The sequence below is a fragment of the Anolis carolinensis genome, unplaced genomic scaffold (genome assembly GCF_035594765.1).
Source record: "Anolis carolinensis isolate JA03-04 unplaced genomic scaffold, rAnoCar3.1.pri scaffold_8, whole genome shotgun sequence".
Lineage (NCBI taxonomy): Eukaryota > Metazoa > Chordata > Lepidosauria > Squamata > Dactyloidae > Anolis > Anolis carolinensis.
Genome location: NW_026943819.1, coordinates 20,402,226 through 20,429,687, shown reverse-complemented (window position 1 = coordinate 20,429,687; position 27,462 = coordinate 20,402,226). Strand labels below are relative to the sequence as shown.

At 37.3% G+C, this 27,462-nt stretch overlaps 2 protein-coding genes across 6 annotated transcripts in view; both read left to right on the top strand.

Moving 5' to 3' along the window:
* Window positions 1-27,462, top strand: part of arhgap32 (Rho GTPase activating protein 32) — a 169,347-nt gene that overhangs the window by 13,008 nt on the left and 128,877 nt on the right. Inside the window, exon 2 of one of the 5 annotated variants that reach the window (XM_062960953.1) lies at window positions 579-672. The exons of 1 other annotated variant lie outside the window; for it this stretch is intronic. Coding sequence is in view for 3 of the 4 variants with exons in the window: in XM_062960950.1 (XP_062817020.1) it covers window positions 27,093-27,196 (104 nt within the window). In the remaining variant the exon portion in view is untranslated. Of the gene's footprint in view, window positions 1-578; window positions 673-26,524; window positions 27,197-27,462 lie in introns of those variants that run through there. 3 more of the 5 variants (XM_062960950.1, XM_062960951.1, XM_062960954.1) reach the window with 3 other exon arrangements.
* LOC134293432 (uncharacterized) overlaps window positions 1-27,462 on the top strand; it is a 451,452-nt gene that overhangs the window by 391,181 nt on the left and 32,809 nt on the right. The window lies entirely within an intron of this gene.

Genomic DNA, 27,462 nt, shown 5'->3' with positions numbered 1-27,462 from the left:
ATTCTACCAGTGTTAACAAAGTAAAAATGTACACTACAACGTTCTCCTTTCATTGGCATCTTTGAGTATTTTTGAAGATGGATTTTGGTTTTGTACTTTTTTTACATCTCTAGAACTCAAAGATGTAGTAGAATTGAAATACAGCCTTTTCACAAGTGAGAGTTGGCTTTTAATGGTACTGTAAATGAAGTGATAATTGCCATCTATCACACACAGTGCTCATTCTTTTAAAGCCTTTAATATTAGTCTATGAATAATTGAATAAAATGAGCTGTATTCGATTTCATTAGTCCCAGGTGATTGCAGCGTGGTGAACAGAATGTTTGTTGGAGGAGAAATTTGTCAGCTGGGTGAACATGGGGTTGGATGATTCTTGAGAAAGCTTTTGACTTCAGTGCTGGTTTCCATGGCTTCTGCAGACCTTCAGAGAACCCAGAGCATGTTAACCTTCATTTGTGCACAATGATCCTTGCTACAACAATGAATATAATCCTTAAAAATGGGAGAAACCACCATTTTGGTCTCCACTAGTTGTAATGATGGATCTTTTTAATGGATGTTTTATTTCCATTCTCTAGCCTGATGCCACGATTCTTCAATTCATACCCATTTCTAGACTGTGGATTCCATCTGTCTGTTTGCCTATCCATCCATCTGACTCAGAGATGCCAGGTATTCCATTACTTCTGATCCTCTAGGAGTTTTCTGTGAATGCAAAGTGAATACCAAAAAGGAAAGAGGGGCACATTTTGACCTGCATCCGTTCTGTGGAGTGGATTTGAAATGACAGTTCTTTCTACTCAGTGTCCTACAAAATAGGTTTTTTAAATGTAGAGTTGGATCTTGAAACTCAAGTGTAACTGCCATCACCTAAGGAGAATGTAACGAAAATCAGAGTAAATAAACATGTTATCTTCCAGGAGCCCCAAAATAAAGCTGCAAGCTAAATTCAAATTCTGCACTCTACATTAATCTTGAATTAATCATTGAGTAGTTGAATCAGTGACCTTGCTCTGGTTAGTAAAAGCAAATGTATTAGTTCTTCTGTTATCTCAGTTTTGATAAGTAGTATATATCTGTTGGGGGAAAACAAGGTGGTTTTACATTTATTTATCTAAAGCAAAGGTTGTGTTTGGGGAATTGCTTCAGACTCACAAATTATTTAATTCACTCTGGAATTTTCATTAAAATTACAGGTTTAAAATAGTGTCTCCTCCCATTTTGATGTCATTAAATGTGTTTGTTTCTTTGGCATGAACGCATTCTGAACCCCATCTGTACCAAGTGGCCAACTAGATCTCGTTCATTTCCACTGGGAGCCTTAGACGCAGGAGAGTTAAAACCCATGTTTCTGATGAAATAAAAATAGCTACAGGGATTAAATTGTGGTGAATGTCATTCTGTTTGCTGGAGCCCATAACATTTGTGCTGAAAGTTAATCTATTGATATTGTTTACATTTTATAAGCATGCCTGTTTCTCACAACACAACATGCCATCTCACATCATACTGTGATGCACTTTGGGACAACTAGTATTTTGTTCCATGTACCTTCCCTCCCATATATGTAGAATTTTGTTCCATGTACCTTCCCTCCCATATATGTACATTCAAGGTTCCCATAGTTTAATTTATCCTGATCCTGTGATCCTAGAAGCTTACATTGGCAGGTAGGATGGAATAAAAAAGGATAATATTAATAATAATAATAATACCGGGACCACCTGCACTGGTTTCTGCCAGAGTCTTTGAAGTTCAATCTTGAGGTCCTGATAGCGGCTGAAACAACAGGAAAAACTCATCCGCTATCAGGACCTCAAGATTGAACTTCAAATACTCTGGCAGAAACCAGTGCAGGTGGTCCCGGTGGTGATCGGCACACTGCGTGCCGTGCCAAAAGATCTCAGCCGGCATTTGGAAACAATAGACATTGACAAAATTACGATCTGCCAACTGCAAAAGGCCACCCTGCTGGGATCTGCGCGCATCATCCAAAAATACATCACACAGTCCTAGACACTTGGGAAGTGTTTGACTTGTGATTTTGTGATATGAAATCCAGCATATCTATCTTGTTTGCTGTGTCATAATAAAATAATAGAATTTATTACCCACCTCTCTCTGTGACTTGAGGGAGGTTAAGCCATCCTCCTTCTGTGTCATGTCTTTAAATTGCTTTCCATGCCGTTGGAGAAACTAAGGGTAAGAAGTTCAATTATGGTGCTCTAATTCAATGTATCTTTTGGCTGTTAATGGACCACAACTGGAAGAAAAAGGTTGTCTGAACCAGAAAATTCTTTTGAGTATTGTACATTAGAAATAATGGATTGGTGTATTGTTGTTGGTATGAGTCTTAAATAGTACTCTCGTGTTAGGAAGTACAACAAGGAATGGATATGTACTGGCTGACTGTAACCAGATTTCCCCCCCTGAGTCTGTGCCATTTGGAGAGTATATAGCCTTTACTCTTTGCACTTTCTCCCAGTTTTAGTACAAGCGGCTCGACTTACTTGTTATCGAATCTCCTTTTCTGGCTTCCCTTCTGCCCACGTTGGGTGATCAAAATGCGTCAGAGCACAGTGCAGTTATCCTGCAACATTTTTAGAATGGAAGCCCCTCCATCTTAACTCCTTTATGTCCTTTTTACAAACCCAATTTATGTCATCTAGATTTATTTATTTACTTTTTATAACAAAGTGCTATTTTTTCTACAGTATTTTCTTAGTTGCTTTTGATTTGTTTTCATATTCCAGATGATGTAAATGTATGGTGTGTGAGAATGTGAGAATGAGATTTCATCTCACTTGCTTCCTTTTCCATAGACTAGTATCATTATTGACAGAAAGACAACCGCCAAATTTAGATCAAGGTTCTCATCATTTCCTATGTTCAATTTGCTGACACTAGTTCTAGTTGTGTCCGGTATAGAATATGGAGATACATTGGTCTTTTCTCTATCCCCTTACCTTTCCTTTTGTAATAATGGATATGAAAAATGATATTAAAATTGAGAGGATGAAAAAAATTATTTGACTGAGGAAAAATTCAAAGCTGTCAGAGGGCTGGAACATAGCAGCTGCTCTTAATTTAGTGTGCTGCAGAAACTATTTGTCTCTGGTTCTCTCCAGCAAGGTTAGTGAAGCAGAAGCCTAATGACTCTGAGAAGTCAGCATTTTAAAAAACGTTTTATCATAATATGCAATGAACCAGGGGTTATCTAAATTTGTGTCAGCAGGATTCCTCATGGATTCCAGTCACTAGTGCATTTTATGTGTCCTGGTAAATATTTCAAGATGGCTGTCAGCAGGGCAGAAATGGGGTTAAAACTAATATAATGTTAGGTTTTCTTTATTCTACAAGTTTCTTTATTCTAGCAGACTTCCCTTTACAATTTGTGCTCTCAGCAAAGGATACCTGGCCAATATATAGTTATCACCATAGAATAATTTCTCCATCTCCTTGGGCAATCCTATTCTGTCCCCATGCTCTGCAATTAGAAATGGCAGATTTCCTTAAAGCATAGGTTTTACTAATGTAAACATTATTGTAATATGTAAATTAATGATAGCCACTGTCATTATGTTAAAGAGAGTAAACATCCCCTTTCTGGATGTATCATTTCAAATATAAAGCTTCCTTAAGAGCAGTGGTCTATAATTCCTTCCTGTCTTGTCTTGAACAAAGATAGTAGTGTGCCACCTTGTTTTAAATTCTCTCTTTGTTTTGTCAGTTTCTTAAAATATTTATGTCCTGCCCTATATCAGAAAATCTTAGTGTGACCTGCAATAAAACTAATTGAAAACAATAAAAAAAAGGTAAAGGTAAAGGTTTTCCCCTGACATTAAGTCCAGTCATGTCTGACTCTAGGGGTTGGTGCTCATCTCCATTTCTAAGCTGAAGAGCCGGTGTTGTCCGTGGACACCTCCAAGGTCATGTGGCCGGCATGACTGCATGGAGCGCCGTTACCTTCCCACCGGAGCAATACGTATTGATCTACTCACATTGGCATGTTTTCGAACTGCTAGGTTGGCAGGAGCTGGAGCTAACAGCGGCTGCTCACGCTGCTCCCGGGGATTGAACCTGGGACATTTCGGTCTCTAGCTCAGTGCTTTAACGCACATCGCCACTGGGGCTCCTAAAAAAAATAAAAAATACTTCCAAAAATTGTGGTGCAACTATTACGTGGTGGCGACTATTATGTGATGCTTGGCTCTGTGGGTCATAAGTGGTACCGTTCTTTCATGTAAGATGTTGCTTTGTGCATTCACATCACCACCACTTAGTAAAATGTAGCACACTCATCCTCAATGTTTTGCATTTGTGGCAGATCCCAGAATTGAATCACTGCCTACTGTATGTCTCAATGGTAGAGATTAAGGGTGTCAAGCATCAGCCTTATAGTTGCCATCAGAGGGCCATTTATAATTGTAAATCTCTATCTCTATAAATGTAACTATGGTGCCCTGGCAGTGAAAGCTTCAAGAGCCACATAAAATGAATTGGTGAGCCGAATTTGGCCAGCAGTTCTTGCATTCGAGACGTGTAATAATCCAGTTTACCACAAAAGAGAAGGTAGGTTTTGTGAAGATTGAAACAAATTTAGAAGTACCCTTTTTATTGTGTTAGAATGATCTCATTCAAAATAAATAACTTTTTAAAAAGAAACTGGTATAAAGAGAGAGGAAAAATAATAAAGGCATCAAATATTTAACTGAACAGATGGCAACTCAAAATCTTCTCTTCTGTATCACACTAAGATTATGGGATGCATTGAAATTTGACAGTGTATTTGAATCTTATGTTGAATACGTCTGATTAGCCTCCTTGAAGATTCTCCCCTCCCCAAAAGGCTATAGCTCATTTCCTCCCCTCTTTTATTGCTTTTTTTCTCATAGTATTAATACATGCTGAAATGCTGCCAGCCATAAAATGACTGTTCACTTTCATTAGATGCTCTGTTCTCTCTATAGATTAAACAGGAGTCATCAGCACCAAGCACCTGACCTAATATGCTATACTGCATATGCTAATTTGTATCTGAATATCTGAGTACTTTAACTGACCAAATGTGAGAATGTTAAAAAAGATAAACTGGTTGCCAGGCAAAACAAATTCTGATCAGATTTGTTTTATATTATGTCTAGGGAAGTCAGAATGGCTCTGATATTTTATTTCATATGATCTTTGGCTATATTTCAGGAATTCTTGATATGACTTCGGGGTGTTGTTCAGAAGCTTCCACAACATTGAAATCGCTATTCTGCCTCCAACAAAGTGCTTGTGTAGTTTTGCATGTGTAGTTTTATAATTTTATGAACTGCTCAATTTTTAAAAAAAATCACATCTCTGGAAGGATTGTACAGGGGCACAGAAAATAAGCCTATTCTTTGAAAAAATGTTAGTTGGTTCTGCCATATATATATATATATATATATATATATATATATATATATACACATACATATACATATACATATATATATATAGGAAATATTCCCCTCTACTAAAGAATCCATTAGTTTATTGTCAGACTATTTTTAAATGTGTTTAAATGCAATTTGCATGTATTGTCCCTGCCTTTGCTTAATCATTGTGCCCTGCATAAATTGCTGTGCTCAGGTAACAGAAAGTGCTTTGGCATCTAGATAATACACAATTCTTCTACCCCTTTGTTCAAAAATTGCTTCTCCACTGCTTTCAGTTTCTAGTGTTTAGAGTCAGTGATAACAAACAGGCAAAAAAAAAAATCTCTCCTCTCATATAACCCACAGGAGGGTATTGACACTCATGTCCACCCGCTCACATTTCACCACATTTGCAGTGTATATATATTACTTATACTTAGTGTTTGTTGGAAATGTAGGATAGTCAGAAATGCCAAAATGCCTCTGCTGTGACAAAAACTAGAATGCAATATATTGATTTCCTCTTTTTAAAGAAGAGTAACACAGATAGTAAGAACTCAGCTTCCTAAAATCCTGTTTATAAAAGATCTGATGGGAGTGTAATACTAGAAGCTGTAATACTAGAGCTTGGGACCATCCACTGAGGCCGAATGGTGTGGGATTCAGACGAGATAAGAGGAACAACTGCTTCAAATTAAACAAATGATGGATGCCAACTTGGATGGCTTTAAAAGGGAATTTGATAAATTCATAGAGGTTTGGCCCCTCGGTCGCTGTTACTTAGAATGGCTATGTATCTCCTCCATCAGAGGCAATATGTCTCTGTATATCACTTGCCAGGGAATGTGAGACAGAGATGCTGCTGCATTTGTGTACTCATGTAGTAAACTTCCCTTAGACTACTGGTTGACCGTTATTGAATAGTGTTGAGTTATATAAGCTTTTTGTATGATCTAGGATTACTGAAAGAGGAACACAGAACAATGTTGGAAAACAAGAAGCCTGGTTAGAGCCATTTGGTCACAGCTTTTGGAATGGTGTGATGGAGGGTGTGGATATGGACAAAATATAACCCAGAGGCTGCTAAAGACAGAGATAGGAGCAGGTTGAAATGTATTTAGAGAGTCAGAAATAGTGTGTGAAGACCAATTAGAAGGAGGGGAAGAGAGAAGATCTGAATCATGTTTCAGGGACCAGAGAATGTGGGGAGAATTCAGTATTGGTTTGAAAGGTTAGTGTATATGCGTGGAGCATGCAGAAAGTTAAATATTTTATTCGTTATATATTCAGAAATACAGTCTGATTTGACTTTAGTTTTTTGGGTCGAGGTTGCATAAATACATATAGCAAAATGCATCAGATACTTTTTTGTTTATGGTCCATTCAGATAAATAAGAGTTGAAAAATATGTGGCAGAAAAGAAGCAATTGTGCTGATGACCTATTCCTAGTCATTGAAATGGGTTCTAGGTCAGGAACATTTAGAAGTTGTTTAGAATCATAGTGCAACCTAGTAGGTTTGCCATTGTCATTGGATCTAAAGCAAATTCAACATTTAAAAAACTCCTTGTCCAGGCTAGTTATCACCTTGAGGCCTGAGTTTGGGGATAAATGGCCAAGATAAGAGGTAGGAACCCACTGTTGGAACTCCATGGCTAACCTAGAACTTCAAGGTTCCATGACAAATGAATTGCAGAGGGACCTAGTTATGCATAACGTAAGTCTTTTAAATCTATGAGACTTTGAGCTAATCATGACAAATTTGCCTTTTGGTTTCAGCAGCTATTCTCTGAACATGACTAAGAATGGATTAAATCAAACATGTATACAATAATGTGGTAATATTGAGAACATTTGCTGTTTATATATGACCACTTCCAGGGTAGAAGCATTTCTGGCACTTCCACTTAAAGAGGGATATTAATATGTTAGTTAAATTTTGCCTTTAGATATATACAGTAGAGTCTCACTTATCCAACATTCAGTTTTCCAACGTTCTGGATTATCCAATGCATTTTTGTAGTCAATGTTTTCAATATATCGTGATATTTTGGTGCTAAATTCGTTAATACAGTAATTACTACATAGCATTACTGCATATTGAACTACTTTTTCTGTCAAATTTGTTGTATAACATGATGTTTTGGTGCTTAATTTGTAAAATCATAACCTATTTTAATGTTTAATAGGCTTTTTCTTAATCTCTCCTTATTATCCAACATATTCGCTTATCCAACGTTCTGCCGGCCCGTTTATGTTGGATAAGTGAGACTCTACTGTACTTTCTTTAGAGGAAGAGTAATATTAAAATTTGTACAGACATAATTGATACCCACCACTTTCTCTTAACTTTTAATATTTTATAGCTATAATTCTTTTGACATTTTCTCATCTTGCTTTTTTTATATCAAATGGAAGTGCTGCATTGCATGGAGGAAAATGTAGTGCACTGTTAACAGTTGTGTGGTTTGTGGTATCTCCCAAAGAGCAAATGGGAGAAATTTAATAACAGTGACAAGAAGGATAACCATTTATAAATATATGGCACTTGAGCTTTTAAACATCCTGTTAAGTAAAAGCTTTTTCAGAATCACAGTTTTAAAGTCAAATCAGTGGCATTTGCTTCTTGCCAACAACCAAATATGCTTTCAAGTGCTATTAAATATTCAAAAGTTCATTCTGCGCAATCATAGTAGAATAGATCCATGGATGTTCAGTGCATTTAACAGTTAGGTTTGCTCTGTTTGGTTAGATCTATTTTTTGGAAGGAAAAAAGATCTGTCAACTATATTTCAGTTTCTACAAAATGGTTTTGCATTTTACCCAGTAGTTTGTGAAAGACAAATGAAGAACATCTTCTCAATGTTCTCTAATTTGCTGACATTGTGTTCAGGCTGTAGATGTGAAACTGATGTTATTAGAAGAAATTAAAACTGAACAAAGGCTTGTTTGGAGACGCCTTTTGAAGATGTTGGATGATTATGGTGTCTTCCAGCTCTATGAAACTCTGTATCATATAGTCTGAAGATCCTTTAAAAATCCAACTGAAGGATTATAAATGTTTAGTACTGTTAGCTTGATATTGTCTTAAACCACAAGAAGATAAGAAGCCAGTATGACTTACATTTTGCATCCATTTGGGCTGCAGCAAGCAGATGTTTAAACGCAGTTTTGGCATTCTTTGCATTTTGAAAACATCTAGCTTTTAACCAGCTCATGGAAGAAAACATTGCTTTTTAAGAAGACACACAGGCACTCAGGCAAATCAGGCGGTATTCATCTCTTGAAATAGCAACATTAAGTGATTTAATTATCGTAACTTTCAGCAGTTGTTGCCTTTCCATCAAGCGACTATGGCAAACACTTTCCTTTCAATTTCTCTGCTCAGATTTTCTGGTTCATGATTTATTTTGAATGGATTACCTTGCTGGGTGAGACGGCATAGTCTGAAATATTGACATTGTCATAGTAACTAGAACTGTGGCGGCTGATAATTGGACTTCGTGGTGAATCATGGTATGTGGGTGCACTCTTGAGAGCAGATTGCCTCCATCACTTCACTCCTTTGAAATAATCTGAAACACTATAGTTGACTCTTTGCCATTTGCTTCCATTTAGAGTTTAAGGGATTGAAAACATATATTTGTATGCAACAACAATCACAGAATGGAGACCAAACATTATTTGGCATTTTGCCCTATTTTGTGACAGAAAAGGAATAACGTGGCTTTAATTGATCCTTCTTTTCTGGCATCCGGTTTATTTGAAACATTGTTATTATAGTGCAGATAATTGCTCAGCAGTTAGTGCTGCCTTTTTATAAAGCTATGGCTCCTTGTCAGTAGACAAATAATTGTATACAGTGCTCCCTCACTTTTTGTGGGGGTTAGGTTCCAGGCCTGCCCGCGAAAAGTGAAAAACCGCAAAGTAGCGGCACTCTATAGATATAATGGTACAAAACTGGGGCACATAAGCTTACAGCAGAGGCATGGGAATAAGGAGTGCTGGAGGCTTTCAGAGTCCACTCGGATGGTCAATACCAGTGGTTCTCAACCTCTGGGTCCCAGATGTTTTGGCCTTCAACTCCCAGAAATCCTAACAGCTGGTTAACTGGCTGGGATTTATGGGAGGCCAAAACACCTGGGAACCCACAGGTTGAGAACCACTGGTCTACACAAAGGTTGTAAAACAGTCTGGAGAATCTCGTAGATGTGCATTGTTTTCTTGATGTTATGTGCTACAAAGGTTTTTGATGAGTGTCAAGTTTCACCAATTTATTGAACGGTGTGATTTTTAAAAAACATTATGGGATTTTATACCACCAATTGCTACTTCTTTTAAAGAGGCCCTCCTCAGCAGCCTATGTCAGGTTTTTAATAATAATGCACTGGTTTTTGCCAGTGTTGAGATATAATAAAATTTTGTTAAAATAGAGCAATGGAAAGTTTGTTGAGTGATCACCTGAGTTTTAGAGTAATTTTTCAAGTGTTGAGATTTACATTTTTGGTTCCCGCACCGTCCTTGAAAAAACCTGTTCTTCAGATCCAGTGCGGAGAAGGAGATGTCAAGATCCATGCCATTCCATGTTTATCCATTCATAATTCATGTGTTATTAAAACAATATAATTTCCATTCTGTATCTACATATTTGAGATGCCTTAAGTAACTTCGCTAGTGGCCTCCAAAATCTCCTGGAGGGCTAGTATGTCCTCCTAATCTTTTACAGTTTCCTATCCTTGCTACATACTCACTTACTGGAGGGGAAACCCTTACTGAATTCAGTGAGTCATAACCTCTGAATAGACATCTGTGTAATTTTAATATAAAAGCAAACACTCATTCTCTATGCCTGAGGCTGTCTGGATAACTGAAAACTACCTTAAATAGCAACAAAGAAAGAGGTAAAATCAGTTATTGATTTGCCTCTTTCCAGAAAGTGGGGAAGACGTGTCTCATTTTGATCTATTTTTGATTGCATTTGTTCTGTGAATTAAATAATAGAGTTCAGGAATGCAAAATAGCTTCTTGCAAACGGCATTTTGGTTACATTCTTTAGAAGAATTGGTCGTCTATGTGTTTTTAGAAGGTTAAAGAATTACACTGGAGAATTACCATTTTTTTAGCGATCGGGATAGAATTAAGAGATTAAAAGCTTTACACTAAGCTAAAACATCTTCATTTATGAGCTATACAACTATAGAACATAAAACTACAGGAATTCGGATTTCTCCCCCAATGATCCCTGAACCATCTGTCAGATTGTGGGGAAAAAAGAAAAGAAAATCATGAAAACTCAAATATATTTATTCATGTGTAAATTTATGCATCTCTCTTCAATTTGAACATGTTCACAGAGCAGTTCAGTTCACAAGTAATTAATACAGTCAAACAACGGTTAAAATAATTTTTGCTATGTTTTCCTTGTACTCTGCCTTGAGTCTTATAAGACCTCATTGTGTAAATGGTACCAAGCAGTTTCTGGTTTTACAGAACTCTTGAAGGCACTGGAGACAAGTAGTGTGAAGACATCTTTCTCGCGCCTCATGTCATCCTTTGGCTCACAATAATATGGGCTGTAGATCTTTTCTGGGCAGCCTGCTACACTAGCAGATGGCTATTTTTCAAAGCAGCTCCTTATTTCATCTGGGTCAGAGGAAAACGATTGCTTCTGGTCCTTTTTTCAACATTTTTTGTTAAATGTAGACTTCTCACATTGTGTCTTCCTGCTAAAGCTACTACCTGGACTCTGTGGGTCTATAATCAGTCATTCCTTCATGTCTGTTTCACAAATAGGCTAAAGAGGAATATATGATAGAGCTTTCAAAACATATCGTATTTCCTCAAAAATAAGACTGGGTCTTATATTGATTTTTTGTTTTGAAATACACATTGGGGCTTATTTTTAGGGGTGTCTGTATATGGATTGATCATCCGGCAATAAGTCTCAATTTCATCTGTTTACATAAGTATTTGCTTCTCGTGCTAAAGTGCCTGCTGGAATATTTACATATTCTTAATTATAATTTATATTATCATTTATTTTAAATATTAATGTCAATATTATGGATTTATATTATTATTTGCTAATTCAGTATGTCCGTCATGTGTTGCAACTGATGTATTACTGGTAAATGCATCCATCTAGCTGAAGATCTTAAGTGGGGCTTATTTTTGAGTAGGGCTTATGTTACGAGCATCCTGAAAAATCATGGTAGGGCTTGAATGCATGAAGATATATTATGGTGACTGGAAAAAAAAGGTGCAACACAGAGAAGATGGTAGTAATTTTTTTTGTCTTTTGTAATCCAAATATATTCCTTGATTCTCATTGATAACATTATTTAGTTTTTGTTGTTTGATCAGCATAAGCAACATCTAAATTGCCTTTATAAACTGGAAAAAAACCCAAAACAACAACAGTACTTCAATGATCATGATTTGTATTTCATTTTGGAAACAAAGATGCTTCTGTGTTTCTTATTTGGCATTTACAATAAAAAGTTGAAAATATTTTTTTGATATCTTTGATTAATATATCATTACATTTGGTTTGGAACCCTAATACAAAATCATTACCTGAGAACTTTTGGCCATTTTAATGCAAGTTTGTTTTAGAAATATTAGAGATATGAGTCCCTTTGGTTAGAACTGTACTGTTTTACCAGTATGTTGGCATTCTTCTATACTCAATATCTGGTGATATAGACAAACCCCAAGTTCCATTTTGAGACATGAAAACATTAAAACAGCAATTCTATGGACATACCTTGTTGCCTCCCTCTATTTTATTCCAAGGTGTGCAAAATATATTGGAAGATCTGGATTAAAAAACAAACAAACAACATTTTTGATGTTTCTTTAATAATCTATATATATAAAAGGGTAATGAAATTTCGGCCTAGGACAAAACAACAAAACTACACATCCCAGAAACACTAAACTTGGCAGCACAACCCCTCATCCATGCCTCTGCGTTCATACAACAAAAAGAAAAGAAAAATAAAGTCCTAATTAGAGGGAGAGGAATAATTGTGTTTTATCCAATTGCTGCTCGTCTATATATATAAAAGGGTAATGAAATTTCGGCCTAGGACAAAAAAACAAAACTACACATCCCAGAAACACTAAACTTGGCAGCACAACCCCTCATCCATGCCTCTGCGTTCATACAACAAAACGGCCAGGCTTTGAGGCTGCAAGGCTATTCACTGCTACTCCACAAATAATTCTCATAAGCCACAGCAACGCGTAGCCGGGCAAAGCTAGTTTTCTTTATATAATTAGTATGAATTGAGCTATTTTTGCTGAAACATTAGAATTTATGGATTGGCTTTAGCACTTTTAAAATACGTTGGTTGGTGTCGATATGAGTGGTGAGAAAGCACTTTCTTGTCTCACTTGCAGCTGGCTGTGCAGGTTTTCCTCTACACACTATCAGGTTTAGGTTTAGTTTTCCTTTTTGTTGTAGCTACTGTTTGTTTTTTCCTTTCTTTCCATTAATTTTTCCTTTTGGTTGTATCTCCTGAAGTCACAACTGAAAGGAATGATCATCTAACCCTTTGGACAGATATTTCAGATGATCAAGATGTTCCTGTTCAGCAGTGGAACTCTGTGCCCCTGGACTGTGGTGGGGGCTCCTTCTTTGGAGCCTTTTAAACAGAGGCCAGATGGCCATCTGTCGGGGGAGCTTTGAATGCGATTTTCCTGCTTCTTGGTAGGGGGTTGGACTGGATGGCCCAAAAGGTCTCCTCTAACTCTATGATTCTATTATTTTTTGTAGAAATGATCTTCCACTTCAGTTTGGGCTTAATCCATACTTTGTCCATTGGGTTATCAAAGTGAAAATTGGAGGTAGTTTACGTGCCTTCTTCAGTGGTTGTGTAGAAGAGGGAATTGTAGCAGACGTTGCTTATTATCTTGTTGCATGATAATCAACACCCTATGAAATTATTTTCTTTTTGTATCACTGTTAAAGGAACAGGAGCTGTCTTCAGACTTCAGTCTGGCAATACGTATTTATGCCTACTGTTAACACATGTTTGTTTAATATAACTAAAGAGCCAAAGAGATCCATACTATCAGTAAGCCTTATTAAGATAAATCATAATACGAAGCATCCCTTAAAGGGAACATGGTTTTACCTCTTAAATCTTAATTGTATGTATTAACACTTGTCTGAATGTAGAGCCGTCATCTCATTTCTGCATCTTGAAGATTTCAGGAAAGCAACATTAAATAGGTTTCAATACAGATAGGGTGTTTTTTCTTCATTGTTTTAAATTAAACATCAGAAAGTGTCTTTATGAATGTTAATTTGGCTTTTAATCAGCCAGAGTCTCAGTGAGTGAGTTTGTGTATTAAGTTGGAATCCGTACAAATTACTCTTAATTATAATCAAAGTGAAGCCTAAAGTAGGTCACATGTCTTATCAAATAAAACATTCCGAGACAACATTTTGTTTGCTTGGCTGGATCTGAAATATTCTGAGGTGTTTCAGCTGTGGCTTTTCAGTGACAGCTCTCATGTGTTTTTAAACTGTGGTTTGTTCTTGTGAATTATAGCTACGCTTTACTCTTGGGAAAATAAAGCTTTATGACTTTCATCTAAAAATCAAGATTGAATTGTGAGGCATTTCTGCAGTCGAATTTTTTAAAAGTTTTGTAATATATAGGTTTCACATTACAGCGATAAGGGCAGACTAGACTTGTTATATACGACATGCATATCAAACCTTCTAAAACTTCTCTTCCCCTAACATAAAAAATAAAACCTTAAAATTGACTTCCCACCTTCTTATGTGAAGACATTAAAATTAAAATATGGTTATCATCATCTTTTTCTCATAAATCCCTCTTGTTACTGCAGACGCAGACTGCAGCCAGGAAATCAAGACGTCTATTTCTTGGGAGGAGAGCAATTGACCAATCTCGATAAAATAGTGAAGAGTAGAGACATCACACTGGCAACAAAGGTCCAAATACCCTGTTTCCCCAAAAATAAGACATCTCCTGAAAATAAGACCTAGTAGAGGTTTTGCTGAATTGCTAAATATAAGGCCTCCCCTGAAAGTAAGACCTAGCAACATTTTTGTTTGGAAGCATGCCTGCTTAACAGAACACTAGAGCATGCAGGATTGGGAAATGTAGGTACCATAGATTAATGTACATGGAAATAATAGTAGTAACAAGAAATTCTTGATAGGATTTCACAGTTTGTCTGGTTATGCTGGTTTGTGATGACAACTACTGTACAGTATATAATAAATGTTCATTTTTTGGTTCAACAATAAATGTGAATTCTTCATGGAAAATAAGACATCCCCTGAAAATAAGACCTAGCACATCTTTGGGAGCAAAAATTAATATAAGACACTGTCTTATTTTTGGGGAAACACAGTAGTTAACGCAATGGTATTCCCCATAGTAACTTATGGATGCAAGAGCTGAGGAAGGCTGAGCGAAGGAAGATAGACGCTTTTGAACTGTGGTGTTGGAGGAAACTTCTGAGAGTGCCTCGGACCGCAGGAAGATCCAAACAGTCCATCTCCCAGGAAATAATGCCCGACTGCTCACTGGAGTGAAGGATATTAGAGGCAAAGATGAAGTACTTTGGCCACATCATGAGAAGACAGGAAAGCTTGTGGAAGTTAATGATGATGGGGAAAATGGAAGGACAAAGGAAGAGGGGCCGACCAAGGGCAAGATGGGCAAGTCCTTGAAATGACTGGCTTGACCTTGAAGGAGCTGGGGGTGGCTACCACCCGAGCTGGCCCATGAGATCACGAAGAGTCAGAAGTGACTGAACGAATAAACAACACCATCACCTTTTTCTCATAAACCCCTCTTCATTGTAGCTTTCTGTCATACATCCTTACCTCCCTTTTCCAGTAAGCATGATTGAAATTGCCCAGTGCCACCCCCTCTCCAAAAGCCATTTATTATATCTTCTTAGTCCTTCTGTCCTTAAATTTAACCTTTAGAGCAAGAAAACACCAAAAATGAAGTTACCATGATGCATTGCAATTTTAAAGCTTAAGGACACCTATATCAACTATGATGAGACATAGCTCAAAGCAAGAAAGTTACAGAATTAAATGTATTTGGTATTTGATCAGGTCATGCAATAGCATATTTTGATTTCATAAATAAGAGCTGATTTCAGGCAATGATGAAAGCAACAAGTAATCTTCCAAACTAGATTTGAAAAGTTTCGGGAATGCTATTAGTTGTGACGTTATGCCGCTCTTAATAGAAGTGTTTATGGATGTTGGAAGTTTTCTTCTCCCTTACAGTCTCAAAATGTTTTGAGTACATAGCTTTCTTTGTCAAGTACATTTAGAGAATAGTCTGAAAAGTTTACATTTCATCTCCAGCAAGAAGGGGAAACCACATGGAAATAAACCTTGATGTAAACCCTAAGTGCTAATCCCCTGTGAATTTAGCATAGGCAAAAATCTTAGTGAAAAGTGGAAAATAAATGTACTCCTTCAGTCTGTAGTTTAGGCTTTAACACTTACGCTGTTGTGCCACTTAGATTGCATTAAGAAGGAAATAAACCTTGGAAGGAAAGAAAAAGTACAACCTGAGAACAGACCCATACATCTTTACGATTGTGATATTCTTGCTTAAATTAAAAATGCTGGCAAAGTCTCTCCCTTTGCAGTTCTGTATGAATATTTCATAAATAAATGCAGTTTTTTTATATATATGATACATCTTAAGAATGTCACACATATTAATTCTGTATTTTTCATTTTCTTAGTAGCCTGGATATTTATTTAACTATAAGAGTTTTGGTGAGTGAATGTATATACACACACATTTAAACATAAATGCACACACATAGATTTCTAATGTGGGAGACTATTAGAGTGTACTTTTCATCAGTTTCTCGCAAATTAATAGTTTTTTTTTCTAATTATTAGTTTTATTGGCATATTTTTAAAGAGCACATTGGAGCGCTCTGAAATCTTTACAGGTTTTATAAATGGGTTATTACAAAAAGAAATGCCCTGTAGTTAATTAATCTGGAGGTTATATACGTACTTGTTATTACTTGTTCATCTCTCAATAAGAGTATTTCACCTATTAGTTGATAAGAAAAATTCCTAAAAAGAGGAGAGCCCAAAAGAATATGGGCAAATAATTATGTGGTAATATGATTGGGGAATTTTAGATTACAGGCAGAGTCAGAAGACTTGAGATATTAGAGCCTACTCTAATGTCCCTTTCTATATTGGCTGTCTTCTGTACTAAATCTATATACAGGTGGACATTCACATCATATATGGCTAATGGCTTTAATGCTCGGGGAGTTGCATCCCAATTGAGCTACTAATATCCATACCCCCTACCCACCAAGTCCAAGACGAGTAGACTTCATTGCCATATGTGTAATAGATGCCAGTTTATGAGGTCTTTAGTAGGATCTAGGTCCTGTCAAGTACTGCTTATTGTGATCTGTTCTTTAAAAAAATATATACTTTCTGATTTATAACAACCCTCCTTATTTAGAATAGCCTTTCTTCATTTTCATAACCCAGGAAGTGCCCTGAATATGGAAGTCTCTTTCCAAAGCTATTTGGCACCAGTATTAGGTGCCAGGTGGATATGCTTTCAACAAATCATTAATATTTTATGGGATTTGTGGTATTTTGGTAGGTGCTTTGGGACTCTTCTTGTAAAAGTGAAAGAATGTTGGTAGAATGCTGTAAATAAATCATTTGAACGTAGAAGATTTTTTGGGGGTGGGGGTCAATCCTGGGTTGACCATTTGAAAGGAAATTGAATAACAGTCCTGGGAAGGACATGTACAGAACTCTGAGTAAATGGTATGAAGTTAATGAGACACTGTGTGAAGAGTACTTTCTTTTTGTTTGTCCTGATTCTGCTGCCAGTCAATTTAATTGGGTGACCCCGAGAGCTAGCATTATGAGAAAGGGAATCAAATTGGATAGGGAAAAGGAGGAACAATTATATATAGTTTTAAATTTGGCTACAGCATTGGTTTGTGTTAAGGCATTATGAGACTGGTGGGTTTATTTTCAGTCCCTTTGCCACGGTAAGAACGAGCATGGGGGTTTTCAAAGTGTTGCTGCACCAGATTGATATTTTCACTGATCATAATCACGAAGATTCCAAAATCCATTTGCAGTCTGTAATGTGTCTTTGAATCTAAAGGTATGTGAAAATTACTACTTTGTCAGTAATATCCACCCTTTGAGGGGGGAAGGTGCTTAAACATATGATGGCTGGAGAAATATAGATGTTCTTGGAAGAACTACATTATGTGGCTCCATTTCAGTCTGGGTCCTGCTCCTAACTATGGGGCCAGTTTCAACCCCATCCCGTTAACTTTTCAGTGCCTCAGATTTCCATCTTGTCTTCTATGCTTTTCGAAGCCTCTGAGAGAATTCATTAAGAGGTCTCAGGTTGGGTGCTCTCAATATCTTGATGATATTTCTCATTAGTGTGGTTTGCTAAGACTGTGCCTGGATGCTGTAATGGGCTGGATGATGGCCAGTGAACTAAGCTGACCCCAGAAAAGATGGAGCTTCTATGGATTTGGTGATTTTCTGGTTAAAGAACTGGATAACCTGACAACCTTCGATCATAGTTGGTGAGTTTGTTGTGTGGCTTGATGCCTATTTGAGAGAACTTTTCCGTCCATTATTGTCACTGAAGGCCCAGGTGCATTCTCCTTGGGGTGCTTGAACTGGTGCGCCAGACTTGGGTTTTTCCAGGACAGTGATAATGTTGCTGCAGTCATCATGGACTTGTAGTATCATACTTGTATCGCTGCAATGCACTCTGCATGGGGCTGCCCTTGACAATGACTTTGATGCCACAGCTGATGCAAAATGTAATAGCTGAACTGCTGACTGGAACACCATGTGGATTCTGCATCCTTCGATTCAACCATCTGCAGTTTGAAAATATATTATTTTAATGCAACCTCTGCCCCCCCCCCTCCAAAAAAACCCCACAAACCTTGATTTTGCCATTTTATATGAGGGGCACCATTTTACTATACCAATTGTATATAACCGGTCTTGGATATCCACAAATTTTGGTATCCTTGCCGAGTCCTGAAAGCAAACCCCAGCAGATTCTAAGAGGTCACCGCTTCCCTAAGCATGTAGGACCATATAGTGAAACTATAACCATTGCCTTAAACATCGCTTAGAAATCAATTGCAGAAGAGCGGTATTCTTCTAGGTACAGCATTTACAAAATGGCTTGGCTCCTGTTTCTTAAACAACCATGCTTTGCAATAGAGATAATAAGTTGCTGTAGTCTAGTCTAGGTAAACATTTCTCATCCGCAAGATGAGTTGTGATACATTTGCAAATGGCCTGTGAGTTTTATTAGTAAACCCAACATTTGGTAACTGTTATATAATTCTTAATGTGTTACAACCTTCTCTTTTATACTTTCCTATTTGCATACATAAAAAACTGGATAGTGTTGTAAGGAAACAAATACTTCAACAAAGTCTTTTAGCAAGGTTCTTCTTCTGGCTTTTATGCCTCTGGAGAGTGTTATAAAATTCTCAGATACAGATTTTTAATGGACAAATCCAACATTTTCTAGAGGTAGTACATTTTTTGTTGTTTTATTACCTGCCTTAAGAATTATAGCTCAGTTTCACAGGTTCTTTATAATAACTTAATTTGGAATGAGATCTACTTCCTTAGATGTTGCCATCACAGTCTTATTATCCAAACCACTATCTCTAATAAATTTCTTGAAGTGATACATTTACTGTTGCCCCATGGTGCGCTGGCACATTTGGCATTTCATTAGTCACAATGCATATGATTCAGTAACACGCACACACAAAAAATGATGTTCATTTTTCATTTCATGGTAAAATCTGCTTTTTAGAATTATATTTTAAGAAGCAGTGAGCCTTTCTGTTAAAATTATATTCTTGCAATATCTGTGCAAACTCTGGGTAGTGTATGTATGTGTAGACTGCAAGGGAGAAAAATAATCTTGGCTTCTAATAAAAAACCTTTCCCTCCGCAATATTAGTTATAGTAGTAGTGATACTACAAGTAATAATAATGACAGTCATAATATTAGAATATGCATTGTTACCCAATGGTATCTTATTAATTCTGGGATAGAATTAAAATTATTTATGAGCCCCCGGTGGCACAGCGGATTAAACCACTGAGTTGCCGAACTTTCTGACTGAAAGGTCGGCAGTTTGAATCCGGGGAGTGCGGTGAGCTTCTGCTGTTAGCCCCAGCTTCTGCCAACCTAGTAGTTTGAAAACATGCAAATGTGAATAGATCTGGCATGAAGATAACGGCGCTTCAAGCAGTCATGCCAGCCACATAACCTAGGAGGTGTCTCTGGACAACGCCGGCTCTTTGGCTTAGAAATGAAGATGATATGAGATAATATTAGGGAAAAACCTTTACCTTAACCTATGAGCCAAAACCCTTGTCAGTCTCCACAGCTGGGAAACTGAACTCAAGAAGTTGTTGTTGGTGGTGATAATAATGATGGTGGTGCTTTTCCAAATAGCAGATTTAAATCCCAAATATCAAGACATTATAGAAGCCCTCTTAAAACTTTTATGCTTGAGTATGGAATTAATGACTTTTTAAAAGGAAAAATTGGTTCCTTGATTGAGGTCATGGATCAGTACTTGACTCAGACACAAAATATTCCTTTTGATGGCCTTTTCATTCATACTCTCATCATATTACAACTGAAAATGCTTCCTGCTAGTAGAAGTACAGATTTTAAAATTAAAAATCCTGTACTTGTTATGATTATGATATTTATTTATACTTCTCTTTTTCTCTCCACAAAGGAGACTCAAAGCAGCTCATTTGAATTCATTCTGTATTTAAAGCAAGGCTTGATGCAGAGGGCTCCGCTAGCGAGAAGATAATTGTCATTGAGGTTGAAAATAGTAAAGTAGTAAACAGTTTGCGAAGGTGATTGATTGCTGAAGTGCCTGACGATGACACTAACCTTTTACTGTGACTAATGCTGTAGGTATAGTTTTTACGCTGGAAACCGGAAGTATGTGTCATCTGTCTTGGAAAAGGATTGGAAAATATATTGCTCACACTTGCCTAACATTTTCATTATTTTCATTCCAGATTATAGCTCTTAGGTTTTAACAAGTGGGTGGGGAGTCAGCCGAAAGGTGGACATAGTAGTAGATAGTGTGTCAAGCTGCATATACTATTAGTATTGCTATCACTAGACTGTCACTTTTTAATGCCACAAGCTGAGTAACTGTCTTTGCTTTCTTTTTGTCTACATTTAGATATGAATATCTGTAAAACCAATATGTAAGAGATAGAGTAAATTAATATGAAGTGTGTTAATTAGGCATTTTCCTTACTTTTTCAAAAACATTCTGTGTTGCATTGCTATCATTGCCATATTGGCACATAATAATAAAAACGATTAAAGAGAAATATCAATAACACAAAGATAATGCCCTTTGTGTAATAATAATAATAGCAGTAGTGATAGTAATTGTGACAGCAGCTGAGGTTCAGATTTAAAAATTGAAAGCTCAAACACTTTGAGATAATTGAGACTCATCCTGTACTTCAACCTATTTGCAATATCACACCTATTTTCTGGATCATATGATGTTAAAAGAAGAAAAAAATAAACCTAAGTTAACTAGAAGCCCCTTTTATTTTAGGAATCTAGCAATGTAAGGAAATACATTTCTTTTGTGTGGTTAGGCCCAGAGGAGAACACAGCCCACTGTGAAGGACTCCGTGTTCTCCTTTGTTGCATAGTACGCAATGTTGTACAGTTCTAGCGGAAAACTAGGACAGTGGTAAATATAAGAGATAGAGCTATATAAAGTTGCATTAAAGGAATGATGGCATGGCTGTTTGTTACTTTCCTTCTTATTATTGCCTTAGCATTCCATTCTTGCACATCATTCCAGTTATTGTCATAAACACTAGAGTAGCCTTAAAAGTATTCAGTTAAAGGTGGTGTTCAAATCCTCAAGATGGGATGAACTCCCATCTGTCAGCCCTAGCTTTCCATGCAGGGACATGACACAAGCTTCCCTCAGGACAGTAACACATCCGGTTGTCTCCTGGGCAACGTCTTTGAAGACGGCCAATTCTTTCATACCAGAAGCAATTTGCAGTATGTTTTCAATTTGCTTCTGACACGATGATGATGATGATGATGATGATGATGATGATGATGATGGTGATAATAATAATAATAGCAGTGATTCTCAACCTGTGGGGTCCCCAGGTGTTTTTGCTTATAACTTCCAGAAAGCCAGTTTACCAGCTGTTAAGATTTCTGCCTATTGAAGGCCAAAACATCTGGGGACCCACAGGTTGAGAACCACTGAATTAGAGATTACTGTTGGGAAAGGAACAAGATATTATGATATATCATTGGCTTGTATGCTTCCATTCTTCCTTTTCTGGAAGACCATTGAAGTGGTTTAGAAAGAGGGGTGAAAATGTAAGTGATTTTTAAAATATCTGAACATTAAAATTTTATTCATTCCATTACCACTTGCTGTTTGTTCATATTTTAATAATTAGTTTTTCATAACATGATATGGTTGAGAGTCTTCTTCTTTGTTCTGAAATATTGCATATCTGGTGCAATTGAATTATAATGCATTATGTTGTGGTGATATAAAAGTACATAAGTAAATAAAGTTGATGCTGTTAGCCAAACTGTTGAACTAGACGATTCCATAAAAATGAGTCCACACCTTTTCTTTCTTAAATGCTGCATTTTTCATAACAGGATACAGTATAGAAGTGATCATACAAAAACCGTGGCGTGGAACCCTTTGTAGTTTGTAGCAAAGACTGTTTAGTCTGGACTACTAGTTGGAATACTTCCCACTGGTTTCAGTGGGGAAAGTACAATTTACTTTGCTGGAGAAGCCTAATAATGCAGCAGTAACATACCTTGTTGGTCAAGCAATTTACTTTAAAATCTTACTCGTAGCAATAGTTTTAATAAATTTTATTGGAAAGTCTAATCCATCCATATTTGTTTTTAGAGCAAAACTCATAGAAGATAAATAATTAATGGAAATTACACTTGCTGTTCTCATGGGTGTTTTTTTTATTCTTGCATCTGATATTTTCATTGCTTTTAAAATGTTTTTTTAATGCCTGGCACCCAGATTTCAAGTAATGGTGGATGCATTAAACATGCATAAGAAAACAAGTGCTCATCCTTACAATGTAGTAGTCGCCTCTGCTATGTTCTAGGCTGTTAATTCACCCAAAATACCAAATGTATAAGAAATAGATTTACCTTGCATGCGGAGTAGTCAGGGCCTTCCATTCTATTCATGAAAAACAATATTGTGTATCTGTATGTGTTACAGATTGGCAAGGAGCAAATGTAAAAATACAAATTCAGACGGCTTCTTTAGGATCAGGTTTATTCATTTAAATGCAGTAGGCAAGCTACTCCTTGGTAATTCTCCCCCACATTCACCCTCCCAGTGCCATGTTATACATTTAAAACACTGCAATAGACTGCAACACAAATCTTTCCTTCTCCCCTACATTTCTTGCTTGCAATGATAAGCTTTCCAATATAATAGTGCATTCTTCAGTTTTTACTGATCTCATATAATCTGTCACATCAACAGTTCTGGTTCAGAATGTGTGTTTCTTCCATATATGTGTCACTTCAGCACTTTTAATCTTGTACCCATTACTCTGGCCCGGCCCAGTTTTATTGTGTTTTAGCGTATTGTTTATTGCTTGTTGTTTATACTGTTTTAATTGTTTTTAATTTGCCTTTTGTTTTGTATTGCTATACTGTGTGTTGAGGCCTTGGCCTTTGTAAGCCGCATCGAGTCCTTCGGGAGATGCTAGCAGGGTACAAATAAAGTTTAATAATAATAATAATAATAATAATAATAATAATAATATATGTGTGTTGAAAAAAGTGAATTTCCTCATTGTGACCACTTTTAGGAAGATCTGCCACATTGAAACTCCAGACTACATGGTGTGCTGTGTAGTATGGTTACGAGATCTTTTTGACCTTTTGTTTTTTCATATCAGGAGCAACTTGAGAATCTGCAAGTTACTTCTGGTGTGAGGTAATTGGCCGTCTGCAAGGACGTTGCCCAGTGGACACCCAGATGTTTTGATGTTTTTTCCATCCTTGTGGGAGGCTCCTCTCATGTCCCTGCATGGAGCTGGAGCTGATAGAGGGAGCTCATCTGCACTCTCCCTGGGTTGGATTTGAACCTGGCAACCTTCAGGTCAGCAACCCAACCTTCAAGTCATCAGTCCTGCTGGCACAAGGGTTTAACTCACTGCTGCCCAATTTGAAGACTCATCTCTACCGACATTTTATAGTCTGTGGTTTTTATCCTGCATGGCAGGGGGTTAGACTAGATGGCCCATGTGGTCTCTCTATGATTGTATGTATTTTATGTTCATATGTTTTGACTTTGTAGTACCCCACTGTTTGAAGAGGTGCATAACAAGTAACATGTATTATTATTATCAATATTATTATTATTATTACTACTATTATTACGATTACAACTACTACTGGTACTATTTCAACTTCTGAATACATTCATTCCCGATATGTAAAAGCTCAAGTGGGGAGGATCCTTTATGGCACCAAAAAGAACATCCCTGAATAGACATGAATGTCTGTGTGTCCTTAATTTTTTTTTCTATATTTTCATGTTGTAAAGCTGTCTCAGTGGTTCCATATGCTTGTTATATATCGAGCTGATGATTACAATACAGTCTTATTGCTGCAGCAGGTATGGGGATATTTTCGATTATTTGAGGCAGCTTTGCCTGGTTGCTGTTGCATAGGAAGAAAAACCTTTTACCTGAATAATGCTAGTAGTGTACTATATAAACTGTTATCTAATCTTGAACGAGGCAACAAAATGTAAAATAATTCAGATTTGCAGCCCTCTAATGAGGACAGTTATCTTACTTCTGGCTGTGTGTAAACATTCAGCTCATTTTTTTATCCTCTGCCACTGATAGGAAGACTGCCTCAGTGGCTTTCTAAAAGTTTTTTGCTCATTGTTTGAATTTAGGAAGCAGAACTAATCTTGACCTACTTTTGGGGCTTCTGTAAGTGTCTTCTGAAATGAGAAAATATGATGTTCCTTTGGGAAATTCCCAGACGTGCTATTGAGAGCACCCAGAACTTCATGGTGATTTTGTATAATAGCGTTTATTACGACGCTGATAAAATGAACTCACTTTCAAGGCATGTAGTAATCTATTCCCGCCTGCCCTACAGCAACCATTTGAATACAGGCATCTCTGTATTTGGAGAACTAGACACAGTTCCTATAATTTCACCTCTGAAGTGACTGAAACTACAGAACAGGACTGTGAGACATTATGTTGATGGACTGGAAATCTTGACTTTCCTTATCAGTAGCTTTAATGAGAACTGTGTTGGACAACATAGGTTTTCCATCCTTGCTACATATAGAATGCATCAAATAAACCTATACTTTATGTATTCTTGCCAAGTTAAGGCCACTGTTATTTTGCAAATGTCACCTTGCCCTTGGAACATACTATGGGTCTAGTTGACTCTGCACTTTGATTTTTTTTGTCTTTGATTTTTGATTTGCTATAGTTGTTATGCAGATTATTTAAAAATGTAGTAAACATTTAAAAAGTGTCCTTCCTTTCTTCTCAGCATATTATTAGATTAGAGGTGGATTATCCAGAATTTATGATACCTAAGAGTTTTTTAAAATGGCTAAAGTGATATCAGTGAGATCAGAAGGGTATTTAATTCTGTATGAGAGTAGTCTTTAAAAAACCCAATTTCACTGGAAAAATACATGCAGGAAAATATTTGTGTATCACCCAGAGGTGTGGTAAAAATGTCTGCTAAAGTGTGTTTGAGGGATTTTGGTACTTATGGAGGTGCCATGCAGTAGGAGGTGTATATCCCTCCATATTCTTCTGAGGAACCAGTGTGGTCCTTAACCATCTACATTTGTCCACCTTATCTAGGAGAGACTTAAGAAACCTATGCAATCACTTATGAGACAATGTCAATTGGAGCTTTCAAAGTTGCTTGTCTGATTACGGTGACCTGAATTAGATAGGGTTTTCTTAGACAAGGAGCACTTGGAGGTGGTTTTGCCAGTTCCTTCCTCTGAAATTCAGTGTAAATCACATGTTATTAATTGGTAATCTCCTGCTTCCCTGATTAGACGGGATCCAGTGCCTTTAGAGTTTGTAGCTTGGATTTCATAAACTACAATTGGGTTATAACATCTGTGGGTTTCTCACATTCTTTAGCTTGCAATACTATGGGGCAATCTGTCAATGATAGTAGTTCTGTTGTCAAGTTTTGAATGCATAAATAAGGATTTTCCGCTGACATTAAGTCTAGTCATGTCCGACTCTGGGGGTTGGTGCTCATCTCCATTTCTAAGCCGAAGAGCCGGCATTGTCCATAAACGCCTTCAAGATCATGTGGCCAGCATGACTGCATGGAGTGCTGTTACCATCCTGCTGGAATGGTACCTATTGATCTACTCACATTTGCATGTTTTCGAACTGCTAGGTTGCCAGAAGCTGGGACTAACAGTGGGAGCTCACCCCGCTCCTCGGATTCGAATTGTCGATCTTTTGGTCAGCAAGTTCAGCAGCTCAGCGGTTTAACCCGCTGCCCCACTATATGAATGCTTACACAGCGGCTAAATGGGGAAATTGAATACCACAGAATTATCATTAAATAACTTCAGGTTATATGTTCATATCATCCAATAGGATTCTAGCATTAAAATGCTATCTGAACTATGATACATCTTTTTTATTGTTGTTTTAAGCTTTCATCACCCTGATTCATTTCAAAGATTTTGAATGCTGGCTAAGGCAAGAAAGCACTGCCCAAATTTGTAATGGTTTTCGGAGCAAATCTGACATTAGCCTTCCAACAGCTACATCTGCATTTTTATAATTTACAGTTTGCGGGCTGCACATTGTCTTGGAAGTATACCTCCTTCCCATAGTTGACGTAGATCCATCCATTAAACCTGGCAATCCAAGTTTTATACACTGCAGCAAATTCAAAAAAAGTGACAAAAGCACAAAGGTGTTGGAGTGCATCATAAATATTAATAGTCTTTCCAATGCAGCATCAGACCTTCGTCGAGGGGGAAGAGCTGAATTTCAAAGAGATTAAGTGACCTGCTCAAGGTTAGGTTGCATTCCGTGTGCAAATTTGCTCTTATTTTAGTTCGACACAATCTGTGGAGTTAGCAACAGAAAGAACGGCAGAATACACACTGGAATATATGCTCTTTATTGGGCTGGTTAATGGCACAGTATTATAAAGGAATCCTGTTTTGTGCCCCCCCCCCCCCCCCCTTCAAGCCACAGCCTGGAAAGGGTTACAGTTGAAATGCCTGTAGCAGTCCGGAGAAAATGTGAATCATTGAGTGAGGAAAGAATGGGAAGCCGGTGTTGCAAGCTGTTTTATGGCTCTGGGTCAGGATTTTTGCCAAGCATGTATGTTAATGGTACACGCTTTTCAGCTTGGCAGAGGTGAAACATATTTGTGTGCCTGTGCCCGGGTGGCCAGAGGGAGAGGAGAGAAGTAACTTTTGGTTCCCAGCCCTTTCCCTTGGCGCCTTCCTCTCGCCAGCTGCTTCTGCAGTGTGTGGATGCGTGAGCAACATGGAGGAGGGAGGGACATCGGCTGCTGCTTTTACCAATATCTCTTTGGCGGCTTCCACTGCAGGGGCTGCAAGGACGGGAGGCAATCTGGATGAATCCGAAAGGTCAGTGCCATCAATAAATCACCCACAGAAAGGTATTTGCGGGGAAGCTTAACCCGCTCCTCCTTCTAAAAACCATATCCTGTAGATATATACTCTGGCTTCCTTGGGGGGAAATGTATTCAGTTGTGTGATTTAGCCAGTCATTTTGCAATACGAACCACAATATTACAATTCATGCATTTTTTCATAAGTGTAAACCTATTTTCTGACATATTGTAAGATAATGGAAAGAATTAAGAAAAAAATAGATAATGTGCGGAGCCTTC